Source organism: Geotrypetes seraphini, chromosome 4 (assembly GCF_902459505.1).
Source record: "Geotrypetes seraphini chromosome 4, aGeoSer1.1, whole genome shotgun sequence".
In the NCBI taxonomy this organism is placed as follows: domain Eukaryota; kingdom Metazoa; phylum Chordata; class Amphibia; order Gymnophiona; family Dermophiidae; genus Geotrypetes; species Geotrypetes seraphini.
In genome coordinates, this window is record NC_047087.1 from 213,231,868 (window position 1) to 213,245,090 (window position 13,223).

The 13,223-nt window shown below is 45.2% G+C and overlaps 1 protein-coding gene across 1 annotated transcript in view; it reads right to left on the bottom strand.

Moving 5' to 3' along the window:
* CDHR1 (cadherin related family member 1) overlaps positions 1-13,223 on the bottom strand; it is a 197,983-nt gene that overhangs the window by 95,783 nt on the left and 88,977 nt on the right. The window contains exon 7 of the mRNA XM_033943576.1: positions 3,814-3,930. Coding sequence (XP_033799467.1) covers positions 3,814-3,930 — 117 coding nt within the window. The remainder of the gene's footprint in view (positions 1-3,813; positions 3,931-13,223) is intronic.

Sequence of the window (13,223 nt, forward strand, 5' to 3'; positions counted from 1 at the left end):
TATTTTTTTGCTTTCTGTCTCTTTAGCCTTTGTTTGTGTGTATTTTGATCGCTGTATGATTGATTTTTGTTTTGCTGACTGTCTGTCTTCTTGGCTGCTGTATGTATTTCTCTAACCCCCTGTCCTTATGTGTGTGTGTGTGGAGATCTCAGAGGGATGTTAGGGTAATGTAATGTGTGGAGAAGTCAGGGGGCTTTGGTGAGAATAAGGGGCTTCTCCCACCTACCTTTTTTTTCTTTATCAGGAAAGTTGAAGAGAGTAACTTCAAAGTTGCACAGAGAAAGTACTAAAAAGTAAATTCTCACAGAGTAAATGTTTAAAACTCGTAAATTGGCACAGAGTGAATTGTGTAGGTTAAACCGGCACTGGACACTCGTTGTTATGCGAACGTGCGCATGCGGAAAATTGCTTTGACAACCTTGGAACACGCATGCTATTAGCTCGCGGGAAATAGCTTTGACAACCGAAGGCGCATGCTATTACCCCGACGGGAGTTTTATCTGCAAACTTGCATGGGCTTTGTTCAGGTGAAAGGAAGAACTACATACCTGTTTAGCTCGTGGTTTTAAAGTTAGGCGGCCAGGCCAGGTCTTCAAAGCAGCTGCAGCCGCGGGTTTAAAGTTAGCCGGTCAGGTATTCAGAGCGGCAGGGGGAGGCAACCTTTTCTTCAATGTCTGCCGGGTAAAGCGCCGTGCCGAGTAGAGGAAGCATTGATTGAGTTTTTCCCTATGTGGAGAAACCGCCGTGGCAGGAGAGCAGGGAGTGAGTTTTTCTATGCGGTTGTTTGGGGGGTGGGGGGGTTGTGAACAGGAAGTCGAGCAGAGGCGGGAGTGAGCTGTTCAGCTTCCCCTATCTGGGCAAACCGCTCTGGCGAAAATGCAGTGAAGTGCCGCGTGGGGCCGTAGAAAGAGCGGGGCATGCTGCAGTCTTGGCGGCCACGGACATACGGATCACGGAAGCACGCCGATAAGACTGCGCATGCGCCGCCTACGGTTTTATTATATAGATTGATACTTTAAAACTTTTTTATAGTCAAGGCTATTTCCCAATTCATAGTTCTAAAAAACAACAGGGCAAGTAGGCTGCAAAATCTAAAATGATGGTCGAAACAGCAGATCAGCCAAAGTAAAGTCATAAAAATCAATTTATTGTAGTGGAAACACAATGCACATACAGAAATCTGACACAGGATGTGTTTTGCCCATGCAAGGGCTGCATCAGGGGTTAATCAAACCAGGTGGTGTATAAAAACAGCATCACCAGGTTAATGCAGTACATAAGAACATAATAATTACTATTTTGGGACAGACCAAAAGTCCGTCATGCCCAGTATCCTTTTCCAACAGTGGCCAACCTGGGTCCCAAGTACCTAGCTAGATCCCAAGTAGTAAAACAGATTCTACGCTGCTTATCCTAAGAATAAGCAGTGGATTTAGCCAAGCCTTTTTGAAACCCCGCCAAGCGAACTGATTTCACCACATTCTTCAGCAACGAATTCCAGAGTTTAATTACATGTTGTGTGAAGAAATATTTTCTCCAGATTGTTGAAAATCTACTACTTAGTAGCTTCATCGCATGCTCCCTAGTCCTAGTATTTTTGGAAAGAGTGAACAAGCATTTCACATCTATCCTTTCCACTCCACTCAGTATTTTATAGATATGATAACCACCCCTTGTTGTCTAGACATTTTATTTTTCCATCATCTTGGTTCCAGTTTCTCTTTCTCTATCTTCTACTAATTTTCTTTCCAGTGTCTGCTGTCCATTTTTTCCCCTCTTCATTTCCTCACTATGCCTGTCTTCAACATATTGATATTTCCCTTTCAACTTCCATCCTTTTTTCTTTTCTGCCTCTGTCCACTCAAATCTTATCCTCATTCCCACCCTTCTATTTCCTTTTAAATTTTCAGCTACCATTTTTCCATCTCCTCTCAATCCCTATCTCTCCCATTTCTCATCTCACTCCTTTCCCAACCTCCTATTTCCTTCCATCTACTCCCCATTACCACATTTACCACTACCCATATCACTATTCTCACTGTTCTCTCACTCATCTTGTCATCCCCTTTTTTATCTTTTCCACATGGCTCACCATTTCCAGAATCCCCTTCCCTCTCTTGTCAGGCTATATTTCCCTGTCCTTTTTGTTTTCATCCCCTTAACACATCTCTATTCCTTCCATGGGTGCATCTTTCATCCCCTCTCCCCATGGTCTAACATCTCTCCCTCTCTTTTCTGTTGTTGTTCTTCTCTCTCTACCCCACCCTTTGATGCTGAACAATGGGAGGGAAGGAAAAGAGACATGCTGCAACTTTCTCCCTGCCACCCCCAGACCTAACATTTCTCCCTCCCTACCCTCCTCCTTCCATCCTTAGGTCTAATTTATCTCCTTTTTTCTTCCCAACTGCCATCCCTTCCCATACCACTCCATGTCTCCCCCACCATCTTTCCCTTTTTCATCCCAACTCACCTCCCTCCCTCTCCCCAGGTCCATCATCTCTCCCTTTCTCTTAACAACTACTCTACTGTACCCTCCCATCCTATATCTCTTCCTCCCTCTGTGCCACCCTCATGTCCACCATCTCTCTTTCTTTTCCCAACTGTCCTCCCTTCAAGTATCTTTCCCATTTCCTCCACCTCACCCCACACCCAACTTCTCTCCCTCCAGACCATCCATCCATCTCTCTCTCTACCCACTGTTTTTGGCCCTATACATTTTTCCCCTTCACCCTCTCCCCCCACCCTAGTCTGGTACTTCTTTGAACCTCCCTCCTCCATTCTACTTTAAAATAAAACTGTTGGTCCAGAGGGCTTCCTGACCTGGAATATTCTCCCCCTTCTAACGTTCCAAGCACTCAAGCATTCAATGTCTTCTTTAGATAGTCAGCATAAAGCCTGTGATGCTATTTAACTCATACTGTGTCTGTGGTGATGGTTAATAACACCTCGCTTGGCTGTGTTATTAACCATCTTCCACACTGCTGAACAGATTGTCAACATAATGAAGGTGGTTAGTGACACAGCTGAGCAAGGTGTTAAACTGATAGCTGACTTTGCCACTGGCATCACTACAGACCCAGTGCAGCATGAGGCCATGTTGCAAGGAGTTGAACCGCATCGCATGTTTTATGCTGACTATCTAAAGAAGATATTGGATGCCTGAGTGTTTGGAACGCCATTGGTAGCCAAGTTCTGAAACTCAGAAATTCAACACTGAAACCGGACATTAGATTTCCAAGCGTAAAGCTGGTATTAGTCAGCAAAATGCTGAGCACTTCCTTATATTTCATCTGTTAATAGGGAAAAAGCAATTTGTAATATCAAATAATATGGTGCTATAATTTTTTTATTTTTAACCAACCATTAGAGGCCATTATACGTAAAGATCAGATATTTTTATGGAGTCTGATCTTTATTGGTAAATACTGTGGAAACATCTTAGTCATTTTAGAATAAATATTTCTAAACCTGTATCCCACAACTTTTGAAAAATAATTTCTTCTTCTTTCTCCCTTCTCTTCTCCAACTTTGCATTCTAGTAGCCCCAGACAGCATGCCAGGAAGGACTGGGGAATGTTTCTATCCTGATGACTGTAGGGCAGCCTGCTTCATGAAGTTCGCTCAGGGCTACTCAATAGCTACCAGAGGCTACCATAATACTGTATCAACAGCTATACCCCCCTTCCCTCCCTCACTTCATATGAGCATATTGCCTTTATCTAACTTGGACATCCCACAGTTTAGAGCTTCTAGTTTCTATCAGTTAAAGGCCTTTAAGTTATCCTTACCCCAGTCCAGTTTTGACCATATTACCTTTGCTACGACAGTGACAAAATGGGTTCTTGTTTTTTCATAGTCTAGATTGACTCCTGCTTTGATGTGAAGAACTCCACTGTGCCGATCTATTGTAAACTTATTTGAATAGGCATTCTGAAAGGGCAAAGAAAGATACACCTATGAAAGACTGTTCTGGATAAGATCATGACATCCTGATGAAACATTCCTATTCTTTCTGTAATGATTGCAGCTTGAAGTAATAATAATAATCAGTAGTATTAGGACAACCTTGTAGCCTTATCAACAATGGCATTTTGAATTAACCATACATTTTAATGCCTTCAAAAAGTTCTAGATATATCAGGACATTCAGCCCATGGTGGCCAGCCATGGGCAAAGTTAAGCCAGATCAGGGCACTGGCGTTGAATATCTGAGGGTCAATCACCAATCAGGAAGTTATGCAGATGCCAGCCAGTACTCAGAGCCGGCATTCACATGGCTAGGGGAGGAAGACTAGGCAGTGGCGTAGTGAGGGTGAGAAGCACCTGGGGCAGTGTTGCTCCTCCCCCACCCTCATCCCCATCTGCTCCTTCCCCTTCCCCCTGCCATGCATACCCCTTCCCCCTTCCCCCTTCCCTCTTTAACGTTCGCAGCATGAGCAGCAACCCCAACCTGCTGCTTGAGCCGGCTTCGGCTCTTCCTCTGATGTCACTTCTTAGGTGTGGGTCCAGGAAGAGATGTCAGAAGAGCCCCTGATGCTGACGATGCAGGTTGGAGTTGCTGCTTATGCTGTGAACTTTAAACAGGTATGGGGGAAGGGAAGCGGTGTTCAGTAGCAGGGGGGCAGGGATGGAGGGGGCAGAGAGGAGAATGGGTGCTGATGCCCCCACCAAGAGGGCACCTGGGGCAGATTGCCCTCCTTACTACGCCACTGAGGATAGGAATGTCTTTGGTGCAGTACTGTCTGCCTGTTTAGCTATGCAGATACTGGCACTGAATATGGCTGGTGCCCATATAACTATTGGCTTCTCCCTGACCCCACTCATGAACTTTCCCCTCCTACAGTTAAGTGCTGCTGAATATCTGCAGCTGGAACTATGAGTACAATTTAACTGGGCGGGAGGATAAAGGTAACATTGGTGCCTGAGCACTAATTCTATAATGGCATCTTAGTGCCAAGATTCAATTATATTTTATTTTATTTTTTTTTTGGGGGGTGGGATTTATTATCCACCTTCATGAAGAGAATCATCCAAGGTGAATACTACATAGAATACATGGGCATCAATGCCCCAACATTTTGGTGCACACACTTAAACCAGGTCTTTGGCTTTCATAAGTTGGCATGCCTGAGTGCATAGAGCAGGGGTGTCCAATGTCGGTCCTCGAGGGCTGCAATCCAGTCGGGTTTTCAGGATTTCCCCAATGAATATGCATGAGATCTATTTGCATGCACTGCTTTCAATGCATATTCATTGGGGAAATCCTGAAAACCCGACTGGATTGCGGCCCTCGAGGACCGACATTGGACACCCCTGGCATAGAGTGTGCAACTTATAGGATTCTTTAAGACAGTGGTTCCCAATCCTGTCCTGGAGGACCACCAGCCAGTTGGGTTTTTGGGATAGCCTTAATGAATATACATGAGAGATATTTGCATATAATGATAGGCATGTAAATCTGCCCCATGCATATTCATTAGGGTTATCCTGAAAACCTGACTGGCTGGTGCTCCCACAGGACAGGGTTGGGAACCACTGCTTTAAGTTGCACACATAAGTAGGTGACATGCCCATGTCCTACCCATGCTCCACCTACATGCATGCCCCACTTGCCATAGCACTTATGTATTCCCTTATAGAATAGCACATAATGCACTTGGATATGCATCAGTTAAGGCGTACTTATGTGTGCAAGGCATGAGTAATTGCACATCTCAGTTAAAGAATTGCCTTGTAGTCAACCTAGACTAAGGGGTCATTTTACTAAAGCTTAGCACATGCTAATGGACTTAGCATGCACTAAATTTTGCATGTCCTATTTTATACATATGGGCCACATGGCATTTAGCGTATGTTTATGTTTTATTAACATTTGATATACCGCTTAAGCATATAACAAATCAAAACAGTTTACAATAAAATAGGTATTTAAAATTTTCCTATCTGTGTATATATACTACAGTTTAGTGTGTGCTAACAGACATACATGTATATATATATATATATATATATGTGTGTGTGTGTGTGAGTGCTAACAGAAATATATATATATATATGTATATATATATATATATATATATGTCTGTTAGCACACACTAAACTGTAGTATCAGGGCCCCTATTTGGAGTAGAGAATTAAAGTATATAAGAAACAGCTTTCTCAAGGGATAACATGCTTTCAAGCCTGATCTAAAAAGTTGACGACAAACAGTTCTCACACTGACTGCCACTGCATGTTCTCTCCACTCCTGTTGCAAGTACTGCAAACTCACTTTCCTGTTCTGCAGACACATGTGGACCAATACTCGGTCATTTTTGGCACTGGACAAGGGCTTGTGACAACAGGCAGATATTCTTCTCGGCAAAAAAGTTTCACCTCTTGTCAACTTTTTTTTCGACAGACACTCACAAACTGTGGTGAGACGCTCAGCTTCCAAGCAATTTCCTTCTGCGTTAAGGTTGCGTCCTCCCCCCAAAAATACAAATCTGACCCTATTCTTACCCATTACTCGATTCCCATGTTCAAGAATTATTATTGTTCAACACAAACACTTGCTAAAATACTGAAAAATGAGGTGTTTCAGTCAGTAGTATTAATCAGCCTACAGTATATAATAACTAGTCTTATAGCCCATTACATTAACGGGTGCTAGAATATATGTGTGTGTGTCTGGCTTTATTTCTTTCTCTCTCTCCTTAGCCACTTTCTATATTTCTGTCTTTCTTTTTCCTTGGCTGTCCACCACCACCCCTTGCCTGCTCCCCCTGTCCATTCTCCCTTCCTTTTACCTCCACTGTGTCCACCACCACCCCTTCACTGTTCCTCTTATCCAGCAGCAGCCCTTCTTCCTTTGTTTTACCTCCCCCCTGACTAAAAAGGCAAAAAAAAAAGGGGCAAAAATTTAAATCTTAAGTTTTGCATTCCTCCACTTCCCTCCCCCACACCCAAAACAGAAGCCTCTCCCCAAAGTGTTATGAAGTGGCCACTCATTCTCAGGCTGATATTTTAAGGCAGACATGCGCGGCTTAGGGTTTTATTATATTAGATTGTTAGGACCACCATTCAAGCCATATACAACTGAAACAATAAAATCATAAAGACAAAGTGAAGAAAAATAGACCTCTATATCTTGGCTCCGACTCACAAAAAGTCCATTGAAATCCATATCGTCATAGGTCTGTAAAAAAAAAACACTCCACATAACCGAAGTAGCCGCTGAAGGAGGCTAGCACGTTCCGGTGGGCCAGAAACTGGGCCTCCCCGATGCGGACGACACAGTTGCAGAAGAAGCCGGCCTGCCGCTGCTGGTTCAGCCGCTGCAGGAGCTGCTGGTAGTGCTTGGCCGGGAACTGCACAACGCCACGGCCGGGAGAGGAGGGAGACGGGCGCACGCGCCGCCAACTTCTGCTTTCCTTGCTACGCAGCGGCTCCATGGCGGCGGCGGCTGCTGCTGATCTTCTGCCCCCCGCACAACACCGGATTCAGAGCTTCGGTCTGCCCTGCTCCCTGCTCGCCTTGCCGTATTTGCGCGCATGCGCACTCCTACCTGCAGGCCCATACAGCTCATGGAAAACAGGCGCAAGCAGTGGGAGTGCGCATGCACGGCTTAGGGTTTTATTATATTAGATTTACTGCAGTTGTCCATCTGTGTTGAAATGTAATTGAGCTGGGCTGGACAGCTAATGAAAAGTCTTCTATCTCAACTGTCATTCTGAGGCGGCACACCTGTTCCCAGCACAGACATTCCATGCTGTAATCATCAGTTAGACACAACAATTTACCAGGGGTGTCCAACCTTTTGGCTTCCCTGCGCCACATTAGCCGAAAAAAATGTTTTTGGGGCCGCACAAATGTGCAAACACTGCAGCAAGACAGAGGAGGGAGCTGGCAAGACTGTAAACACCCAGGGGCAGCAGAGGAAAACACTGCATTGCCCTCGACCAGGGCCGCACAAAATACTTCACGGGGCCGCAGGTTGGACACCTCTGGTTTACACTGATTTTAACTCTCAGAAAGCTCTCAGCATTGCCAAAATCCATAATAAATTTGGCCAGCACTGTACTTTTTTGGAGATCTGTCTGGTACTTATGATGTGGTCTGACTCAGCATGGATGTTCTTATGTCAATGAAGTTGGAAGAATAAAAGATTTGTACATCTACAGATAAGTTTGTGGACACTATTTTAGTGCACATCATTCTTCTTTGGACAATTCCACCTTTTTTTGATTTCTGGTATTTTACTTGTGGCTTTGTTCTTCCCCTGTTTTTGTGCTCTGCAATGAAGTTTGAAGTAACATTTTAGCCCCCCACCCTCTCCACCCCCGTTCCTTATCACTGTTTTCCTCCTTGGTGTCAATGTTTTCTCCTATTATCCTATTCCTGTTCTGCCCTCATTTCAAAGCTTTCTCGTTCTTTACAACCATGTCCCTATGGCAACACTCTCACACTCTTACAATTCCAATATGCTCTTGCCTCCTAAACCTGCAAACCTAGATGCCAATATTTTCTCTCCTCTCACTAGAAAGGGTAGAAGAGAGAAAAAATTAGTCTAATGGCTTTTTACTGGAGCTGAATGGGAAGGTGAAAACAAAAGTTTGGTGGCAGCTACTCTTGACCCTTGTGCTAACAATAATCCCACAAAAAGGAAGAGAAGAAAAAAAAAATAATAAAAGAACTCAATATTTGATTGAAGATTGTTGAGAGGATAATTTTAAAAAGCTAATGATATTTTTAGTATTACAGATATTCTATCCACCACTCTATTCTCCTATCATAGCTTCCTCACACTCAATCTGCTGATAATGTATGCAGCCTTTCAACTATAAAGCATCTGTCTTAGGATTCCTGTTTTCCCCTGTAGCACTAATTTATTTTAATGGCTCCATTTTCCTTAACAGAAATTTGAGTACACGTTCACTGTTTTACCTCTAGACTAAAACATCTAGAAGCTGCTTCTGTTATGATGGAAACACAAATATCTGGGGGGAAGGGGGAACAGTTTCCAAAGGCAAACAAGTGCATTATGTTACAACATTCACTAGTTTTAAGCCAAATTAGTATTGTCAAGCACAGATGCCACTGCTTATCACATTATGGCAACAGATTACAGATTTACAGTTATGGAGTTACAATGTGCAGTTACAAAACAATGTACAGTTACACCGTGGCGTACCTAGGGTATGTGGCACCCGGGGCCCATAATTTTTTGACACCCCCCCCCCCCCATGTAATAAAATATTTTTTGTAATAACCATGAAACTGAATAAATGGTCATAATAGAAACAGGCAGTGAAAATTTTCTTTTATTGAACCTCATATATGTAACTTATTATTCCAAACATACCATAACATAACATAAATTATGTCTGAATTGTCATGACATCAGAAGTACATATGGAGTAGTTGCAGGTGATGCTTGGGACAGTTCTGATTGTGTTAGTTTGGTTTTATGTGTTTTTTGAATAGAAGGATTTTTATTTCTTTTTTGAAGGTTTTGTAGTTTGTGGTTGAGGTCAATAGGTTGTAGAGTTGGGAGTCGAGTGTTGCAGCTCGAATGGCTAGGAGGTTGTCGAACTGTTTTTTTCTTTTGACGTTTTTGGTTGGAGGGTGCATGAGTTCTCCTATGTCTGGTTGAGGTGGATTGAATTATTTAGCTGAAGAAATTAGTTACCCCCCCCCCCCCCCCATTCCACACACATTAATTCTTCTCTTCCATTTTTGTTCCCATTATAAAAAACACTAATAAGTTCTCAGAAAAAAAATACATTAAAATAAGAAGTGAAAACAAAGGCCCCTACAGATGAGAACATAACATAAGAATAGCCTAACTGGGTCAGACCAATGGTCCATCATGCCCAGTAACCCATTCTCATGGAAGCCAATCCAGGTCACTAGTACCTGGTCAAAACCCAAAGAGTAGCAACATTCCAGGCTACCGATCCAGGGCAAGCAAATGTTTCCCCCATGTCTTAATAACAGACTATGGACTTTTCCTCCAGGAATTTGTCCAAACCTTTCTTAAAACCAGCTACGCTATCTGCTTTTACCATAACTTCTGGCCACTTCATTTTTAAGCTGAGATCTTTCCTTCCAAACAGAGACTTTGCTAGATGTCAAATACAGCACAAGGTAACTTCACATGGACTTACCTGTGCAGGAAATGTGAATCTCCTCATACACCCACCATATAGTGCAAAAATGTGCAAAGGTCTGTTTTTTCTTTCGATCACTCATAGACTAATCCCACACAAGCAGCGCTGTTACAAACATATTCTGTAGGTCAGTGCTAAGGTTAACAAAGTTTCCTTCCTTGGACCAGAAGGAGATACTGACAAACCACTGGAAGAGATCCCAAAACAAATACCCAGGAACAACACCCAAAGACCCACTCAGTGTGTGAACCAGTTGAGTGGAGTGGACTAACTGGGGGGTGGAAATGGGCCCGGAGTTTGCTCAGCAGAATTTCCCAGATCACCTCTTCCTCTCAACACATTGACATGCTGCCGCCACCACCACTAGGAACACCTCACCGGGTAGGCCAGCAATGCTATAAATTTTATAAAACACATTATTATATTTTCTTATAAAGCACATATTTTAACTGAACTCTCTGACATCCTCAGCCTTTCCATTCACAAAAATAGAAGGAAGAAAAGTTCCCATTTCCTGCTGTCTCATGTCCCCGGCCTATACAATATTTTTCTTCTGCAGAGTGCAGACCCTTCAAAAATCTGACCAAATCCTCATTTCACTTGCATTATAAAGTACTGAGGATGCCATCTCTCCCCAATCCCAGGTCCTAAAGTCTAAGACAGTAGCGCAAACTAGTGCTGCCAGATTCAGGAAAAAAAAATTCGATTCGATTCAGACTATTGAATTGGTTTATCGATTCGATTTTCCTGCCCAATTGGGTGTTTTTTTCAAACATCCTGGTGGGTTTATTTTATAGCTTTTTGACCCTCCTTTGGCTTCTCCTAACCACACAGGCGCTGTGGTGTAAATAAAATAAAGAAACAAAAAGGACTTTTCCTCTCTCTGTTAAATCCTAGCTCATGTTTGCGGTCTAACACCAGCTCTGGCAGGATATACATTTCAAATCTGACATATTGTAATCACAAAACAGAAAATAAAATTAGTTTTTCTACCTTTTTGTGGTCTGGTTATTTTTCAAATCTTGTAGGTCCAAGGCTCTGGTTGTCTTCTGATAACTTGCTTGCCAGGGTCTTCTTCTTTCTTCTTGCTAACCATCCATCTGCCATCTCTGTCCTCCCCTTCCGTTTCCCTTCCCTCCCCCGGATGTCTGGCATCTTTTCTTTTTTTGTCTCCCTCCACAGATCCACCTTTTCTTAACTACCCTTTCATCCAGCAGCTCTCCCTCCTTCCCCACCACCCCAGGGTCCACCATCTCTCCTTTTCTTTTCCCAACTACCCTTCTAACCAGTATCTCTATTCCCCCCCCCTCCGCACCATCCCTTGTGTCCAACTTCTCTCCCTTTCTGTTTCTTCCCTCCCTAAAACCCATGTCCATCATCTCTCTCTCTCTCCTCTATTTTCAGACCCATTATTTCTTCCCACCCAAAGTCTGGCATATGCACGTCTCTTTGAACCCCTCCCCCTTCCCTCCGTGTACTTCTACACCAGGGCCCCCCCTCCCCTGAAGGCCTGTTCCCCCCTTAAAGGTCTGCATCCCACCCCTGAAGGCCTGTCCCCCCCTTGAAGGCCTGCCTGTCTGTTCCCCTTGAAGGCCTGCCCCCCCTGAAGGCCTGCATCCCCTCAAAGGCCTGTCCCCCCCTTGAAGGCCTGTACCCCCTGAAGGCCTGCCCCCCCCTTGAAGGCCTGCACCCCCCCGAAGGCCTGTCCCCCCCCTTGATGGCCTGCCTGCCTGTTCCCCTTGAAGCCCTGCCCTCCCTGAAGGCCTGTCCCCCCCGAATGCCTGCACCCCCCCGAAGGCCTGCATCCCCCCGAAGGCCTGTATCCCACTCAAAGGCCTGTCCCCCCTTGAAGGCCTGACTGCCCTCCCCCTTGAAGGCCTGCACTCCCCGAAGGCCTGCACTCCCCGAAGGCCTGCCCCCCCTTGAAGGCCTGCCCCCCCTTGAAGGCCTGCCCCCCCACCGATGGCCTGCACCCCCCTCGAAGGTCTGTCCCCCCCTTGAAGGCCTGCCTGCCTGTCACCCCCTTGAAGGCCTGTCCCCCCCGAAGGCCTGCATCCCCCCCGACGGCCTGTCACCCCCCCACCCGAAGGCCTGCCTGTCCCCCCTGAAGGCCTGTCTCCCCCCCCTCCACAAGGTCTGCCTGCCCACCCCACCCTGAAGGCCTGCTGCCCCCCCCCACTACTACCTCGAAGGACCGATCGGCCCCACCACCACCACCACGAAGCCCCCGGCCTCCCCGCTTCATTTCCCCGGGGAAACAGCCAGCGATCTTTGCTTGCTTTGGCTGTTTCCTCCGCCGCGGTCCCGCCCCTCCTCTGATGTCAGAGGAGGGGCGGGACCGTAGTGGAGGAAACAGCCGAAGCAGGCAAAGATCGCTGGCATCGCGATCTTGCTGCAGGCTGTTTCCAGGCGCGACACCCGGCGCAGGGGGGGGAACCGGAACGGAACAGGAGCATCCCCTCAGGGCTTGACACCCGAGGCGGATCTCCCCCCCTTGGTACGCCACTGCAGTAACATAAGACTACATTTGGAACATTGTATGGAGTTACAAAATATATTACACTAGTATTTTAGCCCGTTACATTAACGGGTGCTAGAATATATGTCTGTGTGTCTTTATTTCTGTCTCTCTCTCCCTCCTGCTGTCTGTCTCTCTCCCTGGCCCCCTTTGTCCGTCTGTCTTTCTGTGTTTCTCCCTGCCCCTGTGGCTTTCTTTTTTCCTTCTATCTATCTATCTGTCTCTCTCCCTGCCTCCTATGCAGCACCATTTCTCTCCCACCACTTCCCTGTGTGTGTGCATGTGCCCAGGCTGTAAGTAATGGACAAGCTGATCGGGTTAAGTTTCATAGTTTTTTGAATCAGTAGGGATTGGTCATTCTGTAGCATGTGTTACATCCAGATCTTAAGGACTTCACTTATCATTCTTCTAAACAATTGTTTGGCATTTTGGGGGCAGGTGTTGGAGGTTTCTATTCAAGTTGACACATGGTGGGATTGTGTCTCCCTTTTTTTTAGTTTTATCCTGTGAGTCTCGGGTTTGAGGTCTTAGAAGTTGGCACTTAATTATTTTTA